Source organism: Scyliorhinus canicula, chromosome 3, assembly GCF_902713615.1.
Source record: "Scyliorhinus canicula chromosome 3, sScyCan1.1, whole genome shotgun sequence".
NCBI classification, from domain to species: domain Eukaryota; kingdom Metazoa; phylum Chordata; class Chondrichthyes; order Carcharhiniformes; family Scyliorhinidae; genus Scyliorhinus; species Scyliorhinus canicula.
The window spans coordinates 237,721,380-237,743,962 of record NC_052148.1 but is presented as its reverse complement, the minus strand read 5'-3'; the positions used below and the strand labels follow the sequence as shown (position 1 = coordinate 237,743,962).

The 22,583-nt window shown below is 40.1% G+C and overlaps 2 protein-coding genes across 4 annotated transcripts in view; one reads left to right on the top strand and one right to left on the bottom strand.

Annotated features, from left to right (window-relative positions):
* mfsd8 (major facilitator superfamily domain containing 8) overlaps window positions 1-4,794 on the top strand; it is an 80,343-nt gene extending 75,549 nt beyond the window's left edge. For both annotated transcript variants that reach the window (XM_038792415.1, XM_038792416.1), the window contains one exon: window positions 1,478-4,794. In XM_038792415.1, the coding sequence (XP_038648343.1) occupies window positions 1,478-1,681 (204 nt within the window). In that variant the 3' untranslated portion in view covers window positions 1,682-4,794. The remainder of the gene's footprint in view (window positions 1-1,477) is intronic.
* Window positions 4,795-5,719: 925 nt separating this feature from the next.
* Window positions 5,720-22,583, bottom strand: part of plk4 (polo-like kinase 4 (Drosophila)) — a 42,083-nt gene continuing 25,219 nt past the window's right edge. For both annotated transcript variants that reach the window (XM_038792413.1, XM_038792414.1), the window contains 7 exons: window positions 19,793-19,942; window positions 19,560-19,690; window positions 18,274-18,368; window positions 17,995-18,097; window positions 9,627-9,770; window positions 7,769-7,875; window positions 5,720-6,256 (listed from right to left, as the gene is read on the bottom strand). In XM_038792413.1, the coding sequence (XP_038648341.1) occupies window positions 6,148-6,256; window positions 7,769-7,875; window positions 9,627-9,770; window positions 17,995-18,097; window positions 18,274-18,368; window positions 19,560-19,690; window positions 19,793-19,942 (839 nt within the window). In that variant the 3' untranslated portion in view covers window positions 5,720-6,147. The remainder of the gene's footprint in view (window positions 6,257-7,768; window positions 7,876-9,626; window positions 9,771-17,994; window positions 18,098-18,273; window positions 18,369-19,559; window positions 19,691-19,792; window positions 19,943-22,583) is intronic.

The window sequence follows — 22,583 nt, the reverse complement described above, 5'->3', positions numbered from 1 at the left end:
CTGATCCTCAACCTTTCCCCTTAATGTCCCGTGTGTCGCCACTAACCTTGCCATCTGTTTCCAGTGGGGCGAACCAGTTGCTTTGCCCAGTCGAGGCCTTCTCCAGCTCTCTTCTGGTTGCGTCCTGGGTCTCCAGCCACCCCTCTGCCTTTTTCAGGGCCGCATGCAGAGTGATCAGCAGCCCTGCCACTTTGACCATTGCCCTCATCTCTGCTTTGATGGCCTCCTCAAGCTCCTTTTCAAGGAACTCCCTCCATGCGTTTGTCAGGGAGAGGGAGCTCTCTGCGCCACCTCGTGGCAGGTGTGGCTGAGGACTCTTTCCTCAGCATGCTTGCCACCTCATTGGCTTTTGCTACCTTTTCTGTTCCTTTCGGCCCCTGGAGCTGCTGTTGCTATGTCTATCTAGTCCTGGTGTTGGTGGAAGGGGGTGAGGGTGAGGTTTTCCCCCAATTTTAGCAGCTATTTTGCACTTAAAGTGCCAAATTCAAAGTTTTCAGGAGAAGAGCCTTCTTTCGTCCATCACAGGCAGTCCAACATCCCATACACTTTTCAGTTGTTTGAGCGGTGCTTGCAATATTTTTACAGTCTGGATTGATTATGCTAGAAATCAAAACTAATGCACCAGTGGGGCATGATGGTGGAGTGATTAGGTGAGGGATACAATTTCTTGATCTAAATCATGTGACACAAGGAGCCATGGAAACAGACAGGTGTTCCTGATCTCAGGCTGGGAGTTAACATGAAATGAACTCTTATCTTGCCTAACTGGACAGAACAGGCTGCCTCGAGCATTTCTCCCTTTTTGCTAGCAAGACATCCTCTATTGCTATGAAAACAAGTGCAAATTTCCCCCTTGGTAACATAACTTTTCATATGAAGATACTTAAAAACAAAGAACTTCTTGTGTTTAACCTCATCACCACTGATCAAAAAGTATAGATTTCCTGCAATTAGTAATTCTACCCTTCCTTTGACCACTATTAAACAGAACAGAATCCATACAGAAGGATGCCATTCTACCCATCGAGTCTGCATTAACCCTCCAAAGGAGCACCCGACTTAAAGTCCACTCCACCATCCCCATAATCCCACCTAACCTGCAGAACTTTGAACTTAAAAAAAAATTTTTTTTTAAATTTAGAACACCCAATTATTTTTTTTTCAATTAAGGGCCAATTTTAGTGTGGCCAATCCACCTTACCTGGACATCTTTGGGTGTGGGGGTGAAACCCACGCAGACATGGGGAGAATGTGAAAACTCCAGCCAGGCAGTGACCCAGGGCCAGGATCGAACCAGAGTCCTCAACGCTGTTGGCAGCAGTGCTAACCACTGCACAGCCCAGATAGCCAGTTTAGAACTATATGAACTGGAGCAGGGTAGAACTTTTGAAACAAGTTCTGTGGTTATTTTAGATATTTAATTTCCTTGTGCGAGACTGTACAACATCTGACTTTGTTCTAATTTTTAACCTCTTAGGGTGTTTATATGGGCTGGCTAACAGCCTCTGGAAGTGGAGCACGCACACTTGGACCAGTGTTTGTTAGCCAAGTTTACATTCGTTATGGACCTCGATGGACATTTGGCCCCACTTGTGGGATAGTGATGGCTGCTATAATACTAATGGGTGTGATGTACAAGAGACTCATAGGTTTCTTAATCCGGTATCAGAGAGTGCAATGATGGACTAAAAAACCCCACAAATTTATGTATATTGCCTCAAAACTAAAATGATAAAAGTGAACTAATTTGCACTTTATATAGTCACTGCTGTAAATTAACAGTACAGAGAAATGACAGTCATTTTCAGCTTTATATATTGACGCAACTTACTTGACTTTGTTTTTTATCTAACTTGTACTATAATGCTTAAATAGTAGGTTTAGCACTTTTACACTATAAAATTGGTGCACCATGATAAGTGAGATTTTCAAGTGATAGCTTTATATAAACAAAATCCTGTATCTCCTAATTTTGAAATGTCAAGAATATTATGAACGATTTCAGTTTTGAATGAAATGGGTTAATATAATTTTGTCTGCATAACAAAGGAGACCTGGTTATCTGCATCTGCAGCACAACTTTTATCATACTAAAGCTTAGAGGTGGGACATAAAAAGAAAATTTTGGGGAAATATCATCATTGGTACACATTTATCATGATTAGTTTTCTGTACTTTATTTCTACATATTTTGTTGAAAAACTCAAAACTCTCCAAAAGCACTCGCTGCCGTCTCAAAAAAATAAATACAACATGCCCCTTGAAACCACTGACACCAAATACAAGTCGGTTTAGAACTGGAAACATTAGCCATATTAGGTAACTGCTAGGCAACAATGGTTGAAAAAAAATATGTAATTACAAACTCTTATCGTTATGCACAGCAGTCAATAAACTTGAAATTGAATGCTTGCAGAACTGTAACACAAGAATAGAGGTTCTCTGCTGCTATGGATGCTGGCTAAAAATTTATCCATTACACAAAAGCCAGAAATTAGCAATCCAGAGAGAAAAAGAAAGGAATCAGAAATCCAAACAAAGTGAACTGAAATCACAGCCTTCCAGAATTAGGCACAGTCCCAAGTGAGAGCGAAAAGGAATGTTGCAGGAAATTATGCCATGCTGGGATATTTAGCTCATTAATCAACGATACATACAATAACCATTTTGAAATTAAGGACACGAGATAACAGATAACTGACACAAGTCCAATAGCCGTCCCTGATTAACAGGTTTCACTGCATCATGCAGAGTTGTATTTAAAAACATCTAGAGGAATGGAGGCATATAGTGGTCTGGAGCTTCTGCTAGTTTTGGCAGGTTTTATCAGCTGAAATCAGCCAAAACAGCCCTGTAGATCCTAAAATCTGTCGAGCAAGAGTTTCCCAATCTTTAACGCTGTTTTAAAAAACTATTGTGCAGGAAGCTCTTTCCCTCCCCCCCCCCCCCCCCAAAAAAAAGACTGGCCACAACTCAGATTGAAATCATGTAAATGGAAAATTCCTGTCAATTGCATTAATTCAACTCTTCAGAGTTTATGCTGACACTCAGGGATGACTAGGCATGTATTTAAAAATATCTAATATACTAAACTAGCACATACCAATAAAACTAGTTACGTTTGTTAATAATTTGTAGGTTTAAAATCAGGTTACTCACAAATGGAGAACGTAGAAATTTACCAAAAATACTTGACCATTAATAATACGTTCTTGATGGGAGAGCAAAGATCAAGTCATCTCAATTAACACAACCTAATAAGGAAGCAGTGTTAGATTCAATCTATTGAAAGTTCCTTCTGAACATCAGATGTTTTCTTCCTTATTGACCTCCAATTTATCATTTGATTTTTTTGCACCTGCTTTCATCGTCTTTGTCTGCATTTTTCTTCACGCAAATTTTTATTAATTTAACTTTTCTTCCTTCCAACCTATCAATTTCTGCTTCTACTGAATATTTTAAAATATCACTGTCTATTTAGTTCATTTAATTTTAAAATCACCAGTGCACTAGATTAGGTAACTGCTACTAATCATAATTTTAGGTGTACTGTGAATAACTTCTTTGGCTCACTGAACACTTTACATGTAGTCTGAATCTACCTGATGGCATATTAGAGGAAATAACACTGATCTGTATTGGATATTTGCAGGTATTTTACATGGACTATTTTAATCTCCTTGAATGTGAACCCCACATATATTTGGGGAAACAATATGAAAATGCTGCAGAGGCTGAAATCTTAAATTTAAAAAATATTAATGGAGTTCATTAATCTGATTAACTTTCTCTCCACAGATGCTACCTTCATGTTTAATTTTAAATATTTTGTGAAACAAGGAAAGATACAATTGTTATATGTGCTTTATTTCACAGTAAGGCGAGCCTACAGACCAGCCATTTGACTTGAATTTAAGAAGCCCAATTTATCGAGCCTAATGATGTATAGAAAACATGTGAAAAGCTGTTGCTATCCAAATCATTGCCCCACTGAAATAGCACTCCTAACATGTTCCGTTCTACGAAAGCTCTGAACTTCCCTTAGCAAATTTTTGTTTTCTTTGCAACCTTCCTAAATTTTGTATATCACTGTTTATAACTAGAAAGGGGAAGTGGAAACTAATATGATGAATGAGAGATTGATTGTTGTGACAATTTCACAGTAACTTCATTGAAGCCTACTCGTGACAATAAGCGATTTTCATTTCATTACAAATTGAAAGTATCAATGGCAGCTCATAGTTTACAAATGACAATCTTTTAGTTCAGCCTGTCTTTCTATTTGAAATAAATTGTATGAAACAGAAAACCCAAGAGTTAATTTTTTTCAAATTGTGTAAAAAGTCAAAAACCCTGAAAGATGACAAGTCTGCTTTAAGAAAGGGGAATTGAGAAAGTAAACTAGAATAAGAGCATCAAAATACAAAGCAATTATTGTATTAAAATAGTCAACCATATACAACACAAAACAGTATGATACAAATATGGTACACTTAATTCACAATAATGCAAGGAAAAGATAGGCATGTCTAGACTACAGTTCCCGCAAGAGACTTAATTTCTGTACACATTTCTGCCCTCTCCCCAAACCAATATCACACAATATAGAAACAATTTATGCCTAGTCAGCAATTCAACTTCAATTGATCATTGCTTCTCAGCCACAGACCAAGGTTGGACCCTGGAGATTAGTAACAAATTAGCAAATATTTAATACTTATTTTTAAAAATTCAAAACTATGAATCAGGAGTACTGTGGCCAATTTTCATAACATGCTTGGCACATTAAAAAAATACTTGGAACATATCAAGCTGGTTTTTAGGTTTTTCAGCAGGGTAAGGGAAAGGACACAGAAACCAAGTGGTCCGCTCCTGCCACCATCGTCTCAGCTCATCCAATCAAGTGTCAGTTGGCCAATTAGTGACCGTACAGCAACTAATTAGAAGTATGTAGGAGTCTCTGTACAATGGAGTCTGGGCCAGGGCGTCATGTGGTGAGAGGTTATGCTGTTTACAGGAAGTTCGAGTCATAGCTGTAAGTTTAGGCTCCCTGCTCTCAATCTGTATTTATGATGACAGGCTCCAAAAAGTTAAAAATTAGTTTTTAAAAAAGGCATTAACACTTTCACCATCAGACTCTGCTGCTGCTACATTGAGTCATGGTGGCAGGCCTTTTTCCTCCACCCATATGCCATCTTGTCATAATAGGTTTTGATAAAATATTCTCAATCCTTTTTGCGTCTGATGCCCAAAAGATGCAGCTGGCAATGAAAAATTGAAGACAATTGTGTTGTTAACAAGCTGTTGAGCTTGAAATTAGTAATTTGAAAATGGCAAGTAGGTCTCTGACTTTCACACCTGCTTGCCTTCTGTAATTTTAGGCGCTTGCCTTACATTGCTGCCCTAAAATCAGTAAGCCCTATTTTAAATTCATGTAGGAAAGTGGTCCGCTCAATTTGCAGTTTCAAGATTTTCAATTTACACATATGTGAAAAAAGGAATCTAGGATAAAGGAGACATGTTACGTAAAAGATATTAAGTGAAATTCCCAATTACATTTTGGGAGAAGAAAAGAAAAAAAAGTGTTCTACTAAGGATGGATAAAAATGTAAAGGCAATTACATTTGAGTAGACAAATGAAATGGTTGTAATCAGAATGAATCCACTACAGAAATATATAAAATGTCTCTATAAAATGTCTTACAAAAACAAAGTTCATTTACAAGTTTTTTTTTATATAATTTGTATAAATCCCTTTTATACATAAAGCAGATAAATACAACTCAACAATCTGCCTTTTCAACTGTTTTAACACTACATTGATGTTTACTCAAAAAATACATATTTAAATGAGCAATAGAAAAAATAAAAATCTTTCATATACATTAGCATGCATTACAAAATATACAAAATATTTACAGTACTGGATTCAATATTTATATTTTGCTACATCAAGACCTACCAGCTTTATTTTATAACATTTTCCGGTTTGAACTTGGTTAGTTATTGTTTCAAATCAAACTAAGTTTCAAACTATTTTTACAAAAGGGAAAAAGGAAGCTCATCAGCCTCTCTCTGGAAAGCAGCATTACACAGAAGAGACTGTTGCCAAATTTCAGACTTCACATTACACCAGAAGTGCTTGCGTCACTGGATTCTATGTTGGTTTGTTTGATTTGCCAGCAATCCTAGGATTGAAGAGAGGCACTGTAGCTTCTCCTTCACATGGTCAGGAATCTTTTCATTTTGCCCATACCTATCAAAACAAAATTAAATTTTTCATGGAGATGAGCAATGGCCATTCCTATATAAAATCAATATTCCTCATTATTATACTGCCAGCTTTTTAAAAATGTGTAAAATTAGCACGCATTCTGTAATACATCTTCGCCAAGGGAACCAAGTGTGGAGATGAAAGCAAGACAGAAGTACAAAGATTGGATACGCAGCTGTTTGTAACAATGGGAATATGCAATGGTTTGGTGCAATGGGAAGATGCTAGAGCAATTCTAACATTTAATAATAATAGATTATTGTCACAAGTAGGCTTCAATGAAGTTACTGTGAAAAGCCCCGAGTCGCCACATTCCAGCGCCTGTTCGGAGAGGCTGTTACGGGATTTAAAGGCAGATTAGGAGTGCAGCATAACTGCACAATAAGAATGTGAAAATTAAAATAGAACGAGAAAATGAACAGGACACATCCAAAACAAATCCTTTTTCATGGATGCTCAACCCAATTAGAATTCCAATATTTGTTTTACTTCAGCAGGATTGTTCAACTCTGACTGCATGAACCACAATGTATGTAAATTATTTTATATACATGTCAGCCATGTAAAGTTCACAAACCCTTGCAAAATATTTTTCAAAAAAGCTGGGGGGGGGGGGATGGGGTGTTGTTGTTGGGGTTGTTTTAGTTTTGTATTTTTTTTATTTATATATTCAAAAATGTTCAATAAAATTTTTATTAAATAAAATTCTAAATAGAAAATTCTCAATCCACATTTTCCTCTCAACAGTTTATAAAAATGTCAAGCATTTTGTCATTTTCACAGCAGAATTTAAAGTCCCTGAAGAATTGAAAAGTTGAAGTTAGAATTATTCGGCCCACAGCTAATCACCAAGATATCACTTTCCCATGATCATTAAAAAGTTTTGAATTTCTATTCATTCACAGCTGAGTTTTCAGCAGCTTTATGACCACGTACAGACTGAATATTTAGGACACTGCTGCAGTGATTTCACACAAATCCCCCTTTGGAAACATTTTAAATATGACAACTGGATAACTTTGAAGAGAATGCCTTAAGTAAACGTGCCATAGTCCCAGATGACCATCGGCTGCTTTCCCCTTTGAGGGGGGAGCTGGTGCTTTAACCTGAGGATCACCACACCTCAGGCAAAGGACAAGGTTGAAAGGCGGGCCTTCATGAATAACCTCGCCGGCACGGGAATTGAACCACTGGCATTGTTCACAGGAATTGAACCGTTGGCATCACTCTGCATCACAAACCAGTTGTGCAGCTGAGCTAAACCGGCTTCCAATACCTTATAATAGTTAAGCCATACACAAGGAGAGCTGTAGCCTTATAACTGATTAAAACGCTAGAATGCTGTTAATTGGAAAAATATATAGGCAAAGTTTTTGTCCGCATCTGTTTTTATAGCATGGGTTAGATAGAACTGCATTCCATATAAATGAACTTAGTAACAGTGTTAAGTAGAACAAATTATATATATATATATTATATATATTACAAAGTTACCTGACTGCCTGGCCCTGAGGAGATGTGTAAACAACAGATGCGACTCCAGCTTGCACCAGGAGCTGGGAACCATCATTAAATTGAACCCAAACTTCACCACTGATTAGCTGTCAAAGTATAATAAACACAATTTTAGGCTTAACCTCTTTCTTCCATCAATTACTTCAAAATTCAGTGCATTAATTGAAACTCTTCTCATGATTCATATTTTGGTTTAGGACCAAAAACATCTTTCTGATTAATGCACATTTTGCTCTTCAAGCATGTGTGAGAATAACAAAAGACATAGATGGGTTGAAAATGAGAATTATGAAAAATATTTTTATAGTGTCATCACTTTCAGTAATTACTTTTTTAACATCAAATCTTTCTACTAGTTTAATTATTCTCCCGAGACACTCATCAGTATTGGCATTCTTATTCATTAGAGAGGCAGTGGTGTTGGGGTATTGTCACTAGATTAGTAACTAGTGACCCAGGGCAATGCTCTGGGGACCTGGATTCAAATCCCACCATGGCAGATGGAGAAATTCGAATTCAATAAAAATCTGGAATTAAAAGTCTAATGATGACCATAAATCACTGGATAAAAGCAAATTACTGCAGATGCTGGAATCTGAAATTAAAGAGAAAATGACACCTTTCCTTCTCCTCTTTGCTCCCCCTCCCCTCACATCTACAGTTCATCCTCTGATGTTAGTTTCCCTGCTGTTTGACCTTTCACATCTTTTGTCCTCTCTGGGGACTGCCATTAACACTCTTTCCCCTTGGTTTCTGTGGCCATTAGCACCCGGTTTCCCTGGGTTTCTGTGGCTATGACTCATCTTTCATTCTCACTTCACGGTATAAATATTTCCCACTTTCTATCTGTTTGCTTTGACAAAGAGTCATTGGACTCGAAACGTTAGCTCTTTTCTCTCCCTACAGATGCTGCCAGACTTGCTGAGATTTTCCAACATTTTCTCTTTCGTTACAGATGACCATAAATCGTTTGTCATTAAAAAACATGTGTGGTTGACATGCCTTTGTTAAACAAAAGTATTAATTGCTATAAAACCAAGACAACCAACTTCTTCACATACAAATCAACTATGATTGATCTAATGGCAAAACAGGTTTGAATTCATAAAATCAGAGCAACTTTTTTCTTTCCCAATTCTTGTGGATGTGAGCATAGCATACCTTTGTGGGCCATCACTGATTATTCATGAATGGAGCAGCTTGCTGGGCTATTTCAGAGTAGTTAAGAGTCATTCGCATTACTGTGGATCCATGGTCACTGTAGGCCATATCAGGTAACGACAGCAGATTTCCCTTCCAAAAGGCCATTGGTAAACCAGTTGGGCATTAGTGACAATCAATGATAATTTCATGGTCATCATCAATGAGACTAGCTCAATTTTATTGATTAAATTTAAAATTTCACCAGCTGCAGTGGTGGGATTTGAACACATGCCCTCAGAGCATTAGCCTGGGTCTCTGGATTACTAGTCCAGTGATGTTAAAATTTAAGGCACAGAAGAAGGCCATTCATCATACCATGCCTGTGCTGACTGAAGAACAGACATGCTTAGTCCCAGATGCTTGTGTTTTGTCCGTATCCCTGTGTGTTCCCTGGCTCTCTTATGCTAACTCAAATTCTCAATATAATGAATTTGGCATAATTGACATAAAATCAAACTTAAGTAGGTTGCACCTTTGCTTTCAGAGTTCTGACAAGAGAATTAGGTTTTTCAAACAGGAAGCCCTGCTACCTCACATGACACTGAGCCAATTATTGAACTCAACCAGCTTAATAATTATCACATTATTTGTTCATGGGCATAGTATTTTAAGATGTATGAATCATTGTGCATACCTGGGAAGCCCAGCCAACATTTGGTACAAATACAGATTTCAGCACCTGTCCTGGACTTGGAGATACTACAGTCTGTGTAGAAGGTGCAAATTTATTTTTAGCAACAGTGGTAGTCGTCAAATTGGAACTTTCACATGAACAAATCTGCAAGGTCAGAATAAGCAACAAAATGCATGTTATTTCAATTTGAAAGTAACATTCCTTTCGCAACTAAGTATATACAATGGTGTACAAAATATATTAAAAGAATAGATACTCAAGCACATATGGAACTGTACCCCACACAGTATGTATCAGCAGCTTCTCAAGTGGTGGAGAAAAAATTTGAGTTTTGTTTAAAGTATTGAAAGTAGCAATTATAATTAAAGAAATCTTTAGTAGACGAACTTTACATATAATAAAGATCTTAAAATCTGAGATTTGGGGCCATTACGGAGAGTACACAGAAATAAATAAATACGATTTGTTCGCAATTTCAGAGACATGGCTGCAGAATGACACGGATTGGGACTTGAATATTGAAGGTTACAGGATAGTCGAGAAGGACAACAAGCGAGGAAAAGGTGGAGGTATTGGATATTGGAGGAGGACACAAAGCGAGGAAAAGGTGTAGGGGTGGCTATGTTAATTCATAATGGTATTAGCACATGGAGAAGGATGAACCCAGTTAAGGAAACCAGAACGTGAAAACAGTTTGAATAGAGATGAGAAATGGTAACGGCAATAAGTCACATATGGGAGTTGTGTACAGGCCCCTAATGATAACTACATGGTAGTGTAGAGCAAAAGGGAAGAAATAATGGGAGCTCGTCAGAAAGGCACAGCGATAATCATGCAAGATTTTAATGTATATATAGACTGGATAAGTCGGATTGGCAAAGGTAGCCTAAATGAGGAGTTAATGGAAAGTTTTTGGAGTAGTTTATAAGAACATCACAGTCTGGAACTAACGAGAGCGCAGGCTATACTAAACCTGGTATTGTGCAACGAGATGGGATTAATTAATCACCTTATAGTTAACATGCCTGAAACTATGTTTTAAAATTTAAAGAAAGGCAATTATGAGGCCATGAAAGCAGAGTGAATTGGCAAATTAGGTTAAGGGATAGTCAAAGGAGTAGTGGCAAAAATGTAAGGGGATACTGCAGAATAGATACATTCCAACGAGTAAGAAACATAGAAAATTAAAGCACGAGGAGGTCATTGGCCCTTCAAGCCTGCTCCGCCATTCATTATGAACATGGCCGATCATGTTTAACCCTTGATCCCACCTTCTCCCATATCCCTTTAGCCCCAAGAACTATATCTAATTCCTTCTTGAAATTAAGCAACATTTTCGCCTCAACTTCTTTGTGGCAGCGAATTCCACAGGTTCACCACTCTCTGGGTGAAGACATTTCTCCTCACCTCAGTCCTATAAGGTTAACCCTTATCCTCAAACTACGACTCCAAGTTCTGGACTCCCCCACCATTGGGAACATTCTTTCTGAATCTACCCTGTCTAATCCCATTAGAATTTTGTAACTTTCGAAGAGATCCCCTCTCACTTTTCTAAACTCCAATGAATATAATCCTATCCGACTTAAGTCTCTCCTCATATGATAGTCCCACCATCCCAGGAATCAGCCTGGTAAACCTTTGCTGCACTCCCTCCATAGCAAGAATATCCATCCTCAGATAAAAGGATCAAAACTGCACACAATACGCCAGGTGTGGACTCACCAATGCCCCATACAATTGCAGTAAAATATTTCTGTTCCTATACTCAAATCCTCTTGCTATGAAGTCCAATGTGTCATTTGCCTGCTTTGTTCCCTGCTGCACCTGCGCACTTACTTTCAGGGACTGGTGCACAAGGACACCAAGGTCTCGCTGAGTATCCACCTCTCTCAATTTACACCCATTTAAATAATAATGTGCCCTCCTAATTTTATTACTGAAGCGGATATCCTCACATTTATCCATATAATACTGCACCTGCCATGCATGTACACACTCACTGAGCCTGTCCATTCCCACCGAAGCATCTCTGCACCCAACATTGCATCAGAAAAAGGCCAAGGGATGGACCCACCATCCATGGGTAACAAGAGAAGTTAAAGATAGTTAAAAGAAAAAGCATAAAAAATTGTGAAAAGCTGGAAGGTCAAAAGATAGGCCAGAATATAAGGAACACCAAAGGATGACTAAAAGATCAATAAGGAGGAAAAAATTAGAGTATGAGGGAAAGCTATGCAGAAATATAAAAACAGATAGTAAGAGTTTATATAATCTTTTCTTTTAAACACAATAACAAAAATGTGCTTTGGTGCTATAAAAAGAGTTTGGACAACTGATCATGGAAAACAAAGAGATGGCAGATAAATGGAACAGGTATTTTGTATCAGTCTTCACTATAGAGTAGGGGTTCCCAAACTGAGGTCTGTTTCAGGGACTCCGGGGGGCAATTGGGGCTGGTGGCCATCATGTAACCAGCAAATACCGGTTCCAATACTCAAAATTTAAAAATATTTAAAGAATACAAGTAGGCCAATCAGAGCAACGCTTCCAGGAGCACTGGATGCTGATAGGCATCAAGATCAGAAGGGCCAGGTCGCCCATGTTTCTTCTCCTTTGCAGTGTAGTCTTGGGGATTTATTATTTAAATTTTTCCAATTAAGGGGCAATTTAGCACGGCCAATCCACCTACCCTGCACATTTTTGAGTGTAGGGGTGAAACCCACGTAGACACGGGGAGAATGTGCAAACTCCAGACAGACAGCAACCCGGTGCCGGGATCGAACCTGGGTCCTCAGCACCGTAGGCAGCAGTGTTTTTAAAAAATATTTTTTATTCTCCTCCTTTTTCACATTTTCTCCCAAATTTACACCCACTAACAATAAACAATAATCAGTAACAAATAGGTCAATCCACATATCAATAACAATGATCTCATCCTCCCACAAAACCTCAAATATTAGCCCGCATGTTCACATAAACAAATGACAAATAGGAATCATGAATCACCCATAGCCACCATCAACACACACCGCCTCCCCTCCCCCCAACCCTCTCACACACCTCGCCCAACTAATGTTCGATGTTATCCAGTTCTTGAAAGTGCATAATGAATAATGCCCATGAATTGTAGAACCCTTCCGTCCTTCCCCTCAGTTCAAACTTAACCTTCTCAAGAGTCAAGAATTCCAACAGGCCCCCCCGCCACGCCAGGACACAGGGTGGAGAGGTTGTTCTCCAACCCATCAGGATCCGCACTTCGGGTGATCAACGAGGCGAAGGCTACAACATCAGCCTCCGCACCCGTTTCCAACCTTGGCTGGACCGACATCCCGAATATGGCTACCCGTGGGCCCGGGTCCAGTTTCACATGCACTACTTTAGAAATTACCCTAAAAACCTCCTTCCAGTAATCCTTTAGCTTTGGACAGGACCAAACAGGACGTGTTTTGCGAGACCCCCCCCTGCAACATTCACACACATCTTCCACTCCCTCAAAGAATCGACCCATCTTCGCCCTAGTGAGGTGTGCTCTGTACCCCACCTTCAGCTGCATCAGCCCCAACCTCGCGCACAAAGTGGAGGCATTCACTCTCTGGAACACCTCACACCAGAACCCCTCCTCCATATCCTCTCCCAACTCTCCTCCCACTTTGCTTTGATCTCTTGTAGGCAGCAGTGGCACCCTAAGTGTGTCTTTCCTTCCATCCATCCTTCCTCCTCTGCTTCGCCTTCAGCATTGCCTTGCCTGCCTCTTGTCCAGGTCGTTCCACCGAACAAACTCATCCCTTATTCTGAAATGTGACCCAGAGCCTGGCTGGGAAGCGAATTCAAAATTTTACTCCGTTCCTGTGCAGGGCCAAATTTAACCAGGCAAAATTCAGCCCTGCGTTTTGCCAAGTCCGCCCCAATGTCTTGATAGACCCAGATTCTGTGTCCTTCCAGCTACTTGCCTTCGTCTGTCTCACCCACCTCAGGATCCTCTTACGATCCTGATACTGATGCAATTTCATGATAATCGGCCTTGGGTTGTTCCTCCACCGTAGGCTTCAGCCTAAGTGACCTGCACGTTCTTGTCGATTTCCGAGGGGTTGGGGAAGCTGTCACTCCTGACTAGTTTGCCCAGCATTTGGGCCACATAACCCGCCGGTCCCCTCTAGCAGGCCCACAATACAAATGTTCTGGCGTCGGGACCTATTCTCCTGGTCCTCAGCTTTCCCCTTCAAGCGCCCCTGGGCTGCCACCAATCTTTGATTTTGGCCTCCAGGGCGACAATCCTGTCGTTCTGGTCCGTCCTCACCTTCTCCAGCTCCTGGATAGCTTTTCCCTGCGCCTCCACCTCCTTCCCCAGTCCATCGATCGCTGTTTGCATAGCTACCAAACCTCTAACTGGCACCTGGATTTCCACCTTTAATCGCCTCTCATCTCAGCCAGTTCCTTCATAAGGAATGCCTTCCATCCATCTCTGGGGGTGGGAAGTGCTGGCTGATGCTTAGGTTGTCAGTCTCCCTCTCTCTGGGGCCCCCTCTCCTCGCGAATCCACTGGCTCGCCCACCTGTTGCTTATGCCCTGTCTCATCGGCCTCTCGAGCTCCCATTTGCTGGCATGCTAGCTCTGTCCCTTCCCTTTCTCAACTGAGGGTGTGATACCAATGGGTTTTCAGGCAAAACCTGCCTCAAAGTGCCTATTTGGCTATGTTCTAGAGGAGAGCTAACTGATGTGCGTCTGCTCGGCACATCACCATCACTGGAAGTTGTCCAATACTGACGATAACGACCAAGGCAAATACAAATCGCAAATGTCAGAAATATCCAGTGGGACCATCAGCTGTGGCGAGTGTGACAGGGTTACATTACAACTTGTTTACATTCCATGAGAACTAAATTACTATAACAGTACTTTTTAATGTAATGGGGGGGGAGGGAAGACGGAGAGAGGAGGAAAGAACAAAAGGAGTGTGCCCTGATAGGATAAGCCAAGAGAGATTAATAACAAAAGGAAAGATAGTAGGAGGCAAGTGGGTGATAATAGGATCTCAACTGTTTACAATATTAAGGCAGCATAGTGACGCAGTGGGTTAGCCCTGCTGCCTCACGGAGCCAAGGTCCCAGGTTCGATTCCGGCTCTGGGATCTGTCAGTGTGGAGTTTGCACATTCTCCCCATGTTTGCATCGGTTTCGCCCCCACAACCCAAAAAATGTGTAGGGTAGGTGGATTAGCCACGCTAAATTGCTCCTTAATTTGAAAAAAATAATTGGGTACTTTAAATTAGAAAAAAAAATGTTTACAATGGATGAAGGAATGGATGGGATGGTTGCCTAATTTGCTGATGACAGAAGATAGGTAGGAATGTCAGTGGTGAAGAGGACGTAGGAGGCTACAAAATGATATAGAGTGGGCAAAGATTTGGCAAATGGAGTATAATGTGGGAAGAACAACATTTTTCCATTTTGACAGCAAGAATAAAAAAGTAGCATGCTATCTAAACAGCAATTTCAGGAGTTTTGAGATACAGAGGGATCTGGGTGCCTTAGTGCTTAAATAGCAAAAAGGAAAGCTAATAACTGGAATAGTTTATTGCAAGGGGAATTGAATACAAAATGGAAGTTTGGCTTCATTTATACAGAGCACTCAAGTCCACATCTGGAATACTGTAGACAGTAATGATCACCTAATGAAAGGAAGGACGTAAACAGTTCTCAGTTCAGAGAAGGTTGATTCAACAAGATACCAGGAAAGCGCAGGTTGTCTTACGAAGGTTGGATAGGCTAGGCTTGCATATGGAGTTTAGAAAAGTAATGACCAGATTGAAATTGAGGGGTCTTGATAGGGTTAGTATGGAGAGGATGTTTCCTTTTTTGGGAAAATCTAGAACATGGGTCACTGTTAAAAATAATGATCGCCCATTTAAAATAGAGACAAGGCAATTTTATTTCCTCTGTGGGTCATGTGCCCTTGGGACTCTCTTCCTGAAAAGGCTATAGAAAAAAAAGTCTTTGAATATTTGTTTAAGGCAGAGATGGATAAATTCCTGGTAAGCAAAGGGGTGCTACTGGGGGTAGACGGGATGCACATTTAAAGGTTACTTTCAGATCATCCATGGTCTTATTAAATGGTGTAGCAAGCTGGAGTAGCTGAATGGCCTACTCCTGCTCCTTTTTCGTATCTAGTACCATGGGAGATTAAGGCACAATAATTAAACCTGCACAGTTAGCTAGTTGAATTTGAACTAATTAAAGTTTGGCTGAAGTACTGAATTACTTTTCCTTCTGAAGACACTTATTATTCCTGCGGTGTACTTCTTTATAATAAATAAAGAACGCTTTTCAATTACTGCAAGGTCACTAATCAGAGGACATAGATTTTTAAAAATAATTTTTTTTCCAATTAAGGACAGTTTAGCGTGGCCAATCCACCTACCCTGCACATCTTTGGATTGTGGGGGTGAGACCCACGCAGACACAGGGAGAATGTGCCAACTCCATACGGACAGTGACTCGGGGCCTGGGCCAGGATCTAACCCGGGCCTCGACGCCGTGATGCAGCAGTGTAACCACTGTGCCACCATGCCGCCCTAGAGGACATAGATTTATGATGATTGGGAAATGAACCAAAGGCAACAGGAGAACATTTAAAAAAAAGCATAAGTGGTTAAGGATTTGGAATGCACTCGCTGCAACGAAGATTTGAATTCTGTCGAATGGTCATTGGTGAGCCTGAGCCTGAAACATCAACTGCTTCTAGCTCCATATATGCTGCCAAACATGCTGACTACTTCCAGAATTTTGTTATTTCACTTAAAATAAATCCAGCTTTTCTTTCAAAAATAAAATTACATCGTTGCAAATGTAGCATAACAGTATAACTATGGATATTTCCAGATGAACCAGAAATAATGAAAATTAGGGGGAAAAACTGGCAAGAAGTAGTGAAAGTACAAATCATTGATATTAATGACCAATATATCCAATATGTGGTTAGGTGGATTGGCCATGATAAATTGCCCTTAGTGTCTAAAATTGCCCTTAGTGTTGGGTGGGGTTACTGGGTTGTGGGGATAGGGTGGAGGTGTTGACCTTGGGTAGGGTGCTGTTTCCAAGAGCCGGTGCAGACTCGATGGGCCGAATGGCCTCCTTCTGCACTGTAAATTCTATGAAAATATCCATTGAAACTTGGAGGACTTAAAGTTTTTAGTTCTTCCTTTAGTTTATTTTACTTGTATTCATTACTGAGCAAAAATGTAATTAGTGGCAAGGTGAGTAATACAGACACTTTTGCTGAGCAAATGATTTCAATAATCTTTCACATAGCATATAAGGAAGCAAGCTCAATAAAAAACAAGCAGCTTCAAATGGGCACGTTATACCAAAGAATAAGCTGCACCTAAATATATTAGAGACGAAGAACTGGGGAAAATCAAGAACTTGCAGGCACTCGAATGAAGCAAAGCTTCACTGAACTGATGGACAAAAACCTAGAAGTTGCACTACGAGGAGCTGAATAAAATTCATGCCAGATTTCTAAACTCTGGCAATAGAGAAAGAAAGCAAGGTTTAGCATTGAATATGCCACATATCTACTGAGTAAATATACACGAGAAGTACTTTTACCCGAAAAGCATTTGCTACTCCAGTTCGCTAATATATGGCTAAAATGGTGTTGCCATTGCTACACTTGTGGTTAGTCTGCAATTTATATTAAACAGCCCTGTCTCAATTTCATGCCAGAAAAAAGGTCCATCATAAAGAAAGAAAACTGCAAATAAAAATAAATCCTGCTTAGCGGAGTAGAGTGAAACAAGTAAACTAAAGGACCACAGTAAATTCAAAATGCATCCATAAATCCAAAAACACAACCCAAAATCTTTAATATTGACAGGTGTTGGCAATCAAGAAGGCATATTCTATTAGTGCATATCACAACACAAACAGCTGTCAACAGCATGGAACCAGTTTATATAGACTTTAACAATCACAATGGAACACCAGTCTTGACATTAGTTTGAAGCCTAGTAGCTGCTGTTATCTGACAGAAGGGAGATTGTCTTTTGAACAAGAAGATCGCCCATATCTTATGAGTGCGTACCAAGCTAACCAATCCATCAGCTATTGCTTACTTGAGTTCCTTCTGAATCCATTTTACACAGCTTCCTATCTTGGATGAATGATGTATTTATTCTGAAGAGTTTAAGATGCATGATCCAAGCAAAACAGAGCATAACCTATGCTGCACCCAAGCAAAAAAAGGTATTTTGGCAGACTTTCAGATACAGTAAATGATCTAAAGCCTTGCATTTATTACTTGAAATCGTGTGGTTGGCAATATGAAATTTTGCTTTCTTATGTACAAGGTATATAGATTAGTTACTTACAGAAGGACTATTGCCTGCAGCCTGGCTAGAAGAGATATGTTGGATCAACTGTCGCTCCACTGATGGAGTTGGGGAGAGCATCGGATCAATGTTGGATGGCCGTCTACCATAAGAAAATATATAGAATCGTCAGGCAATGAACCATTTATTTAAAAAAAATATTTCCCCAGTTAAGGGGAAATTTAGCGTGGCAATCTACCTCACCTGAACACCTTTGGGTCGGGGGGGGGGGGGGGGGGGGGGAGGACACCCAAATGATTCATAAATCAATGTTTTTACCTTCCAATGATTATTGGAAAAAATGACATCCGCTTTTCCGTCCTTTCTTCTTGAACAGCAATAATCGATTCCAGATCAAGACAAGTTTGATGAGCCTATTAGATACAAATAGCTATTATCTTGGGTTATTTATATTTCAATGTTGAAGTACAATTTTGTTACTTGGGGCCGGTACGGTAGTTAGCACTGCTGTCTCACAGATCAAAAGACCTGTTTGATTCAGACCTTGGATGACTGTATGGAGTATGCACGCTCTCCCAGTGTCTGCGTGGGTTTCCTTCGGGTACTCCAGTTTTCTCCCACAGTCCAGAGATGTGCAGGTTAATTGGACTGGCCATGCTAAATTGTCTATTTGTGTCCAAAGGATGGATGGGGTTACAGGGATAGAGCAGAGGATTGGGCCTGGGTCGCATTCTCTTTCAGAGGATCGGTGCAGACTCGATCGGCCAAATGGCCTCCTTCTGCACTGTAAGGATTCGATTCTAGGTACTTCTATGATTCTACTCTTTCCTACTTGTTAAACTTACTTTCCAAATTCAATTAACAAAATTCCTGCTTTATATCTCAAGTAATTTTCTCGACAATACTCATTATGTTGAAATTGGAACCCTGTGGAGTGTTTTTCTTCTCCCCAGGGTCAACGTTTCTGAATTAACTGTCAATGGGCAGGCTCCCATAAGAAATCAATTAAGGGAAATCAGAGTACATGAAGGAAAGGAGCAGACACCCAAAGTGACAGATCTCATTATTAAAACAATAATGATTCCCAATTAGCAGATTAGTTTGCTGACAAGTGATTTTTATAATTATTTTTGTTCCCTTATGTATAGGGTTTGGCCTCTATCTCTACTCACAAGCTGTTGAAAATAGAAGTTTTTGAACTTGAGCAACATTTAATCCTACTAATTAAGGGCCAAGTTAATTTTCAACGTTACAATTACCTGGTAGCACATTGCTTATGTAGTTTAACTCATGTTAATGACTGACATTTCTAATGAGACATAAAATATATTGCTCCATTTAAAACTGTAATCAAAGTTTTGACTCATTTAGACCAAATCAGGAGAGGCAATTGTACAGTTACAGGTCACAAAATGTATTATATGGATTGTTCAAATACAAATATCCCAGAAGCCAGGTCAGAATTTCTGAACGACATCAAGTTCACTGCAAGAATTCCATGCAAACTTAAAAAAATAGGATTATGCATATTTCATGCATTACACAAATATAGAATATTTAATAACAGGCTATCGGACCAGCAATGTCATGAATAACCTTTTTACCTCATGTGCATGTTCCACATAAGAATTTACTTCTTCACTTGGTCCATTAACCATTTCTCCTTTGAGATTGTGAGATTTCCCAGACTTCTCTATGATTCGAAGAAATTCTGATGTCTTGTTAATCTTGGCTCCTGTTTAACAAGTTATCAAAGTTGTTAAAAAAAAAAAAATCCACGTGAAAGTAGTGTCAGCATCTTGTTGTACACCACTATATTTAAGAACTTGTGACTCACCATCATAAAAGCAGACTTCAACATCAGCTTGTGGACTATTCTCCATCAGCATGCATTTGGCATATTTAGTATATAATGTAATCTTTGGGGTTTTGGATCTCACCAAATGAATAAACTTAGATGCATATTGATATTTCTTCCAGTATTTTTCTGAAACCAAATTTGTAACAGTAACAGTAAGATCAAATGAATGAAACACGGCCTTCCTGCATTGTTTAAAAACCAAAGTCAGTGCACTCATTTTAAGGAACACATCCAAAATAAAAGCAAAACACCTGCAGATGCTAAAAATCTTAAAACAGAAAATACTGTAAACACTCAGCAAGTCAGGTAACATCCGTGGAGCAAAACAGTTAATGGGTGGAATTTCAATTGCCATGGGGAGGCAAGTTCATACAAATGGTTACAGTGCTGAAAATTGGTATCAGGTTGGAAACATGATCCCATCCCATTGCTGGGTTTGCAGGTGAACGGGAAGACCCTTTAGAGCTATTGGATAGGCAATTAAAATAATTAATGCTCCATTTAACTCCTGATTAAACCCATTATTCTGTCTTTAACAGCCAGCACTCAGGTTTCCTGAACTGTGTAGAACTCACTAGGGTTAATATAGCCAAGAGGACAGTGGGGAGTTCTTGTTCAGTTAAACTCATAGGCCGAGTCCTATTTGGGGGATTGGTGCTAACATCACTTCGGAGAGTGTAATGTCAGTGCTTGACAGGTGTTTTCCAATTTCTTGGAAGTCATTCCACAAGTTTTGGATTTCATTTATTTTGGCCATGCAGTATAAGAGCAGTTTATGCAGCAATTGTCTGATGAGAGACAATAGGAGCAATGCCAGCAGCAGCTGCCTTCTCCTTAGGCACTGGCTGCTCCACAAGACAGAAGGGATAGACTCTGATGCAACTTGAAAGCACAAAGCCCTCTCAGGGTTTTCCGAAGGAGAATCCACTCCTGATGTGCGAGCGCCAATTCCTGAAGAGACAGGGCTTTAACCGAAAGTCAGTGGATCAAGTAGGCACACATTACCTGTGGCCATCAAGGTGGCTCTCATTGGAGAGGCCACCCTGCAGCTTGTTGTCTCCCTGGATTTTTGTAGTTTCAACTCTTGCAAGGTGAGAACAAAGAGCATTCTTTAGATTTTTTTTTTTTTTTTTTTTTTAAGGACAGTACAGCACAGAACAGGCCCTTCGGCCCTCGATGTTGTGCCGAACAATGATCACCCTACTTAAACCCACGTAACCCGTATACCCGTAACCCAACAATCCCCCCATTAACCTTACACTACGGGCAATTTAGCACGGCCAATCCACCTAACCCACACATCTTTGGACTGTGGGAGGAAACCGGAGCACCTGGAGGAAACCCACGCACACACAGGGAGGACGTGCAGACTCCACACAGACAGTGACCCAGCCGGGAATCGAACCTGGGACCCTGGAGCTGTGAAGCATTGATGCTAACCACCATGCTACCGTGAGGCCCCTAAACAATTGATTTTGTGGACAGGATGGAAAAAAACATTTGTGGAAGGTAACTGTAACATATGTTCTGAGATAACACAAAGATGATTGCAAGTGCCAAAGTTGGCTGTTCAGATGGGCATGTGAGGAGATGCCTAAAGAGAGAGAAACAAGTGCAGCTACAAAGAGAGAGTGCTGGTCTGAGGAGTGTTGTTCAGGAGGGTGCTGTGAAAGTCAGGGCTTGGTGCCTGAAGGTGAGATGCCACTCACCTTTCCTACCCTCCTGAGTACCTTTAAACCTCAAGGGAACACACTCCTGTTGCTTACTTCCTTGGCCCTCCACCTATTCATACCTGCTTGGTTTCAAAGCCTGGCTTCTTCCTCCCATTCTTTGGGAAACATGAACTCCCTTCAGTCCCTCCGATCCCATAGCAGGATCTCCAGGGTAAGAGACTGAGCTGGGAGAACAGCCTTTTATCTCTCCTTTCCATTCTTCTGGTTGTGGAAGTCTCAGGAATCAATGTACAGTTCAGCAATTTTGACCCCTTCTCGGGGTCCCTTTATCTAGACTTCCTCGCTTTGTCAGATGCGGGTTGTCAACATGCCAGTCATCGATTGGGAAATTCGGAAGCAGGATGTTAATGACATGGCTGAATTAAAAGGGATGAGGCTAGCTTCAATTACAAACACCCGGATAAACCCAGGGAGACACAGGGAGAATGTGCAGACTCCGCACAGACAGTGGCCCAGCGGGGAATTGAACCCGGGACCCTGGCGCTGTGAAGCCACAGTGCTAGCCACTTCGGAGAGTGTAATGTCAGTGCTTGACAGGTGTTTTCCAATTTCTTGGAAGTCATTCCACAAGTTTTGGATTTCATTTATTTTGGCCTTGCAGTATAAGAGCAGTTTATGCAGCAATTGCCCCCGTTACCATGCTGCCCCCATTCTGTAACTTTACAGAAAACAGAATTCTGATGAAAAGCCATCAAATCAAAATGTTAACATACACCAAAGATGCTGCCCGACTTTTAAAAAAATTTCTAGTACTTTGTTTTCATTATAGTACATCAACCTTTTCAGGTAAATAATCATCTATTATGAGCGGTGGTAAATTATTCTTTGTAATGCATTTGTCAGAATTAACATATTATAAAAATAAAAAATGTTTGATTAATCATGTCATCATAAGACGGTATTCAATGTACTGCAACAAGGTTCAAACAAATACTCATAGGCCCAAGTTTTCATTTTAAAATCAAAGCTACATGTAAACAAAAAAATCTCTGATGATCTGAACAGCACTGGCACTTCTCATTTTAAAACTGAAT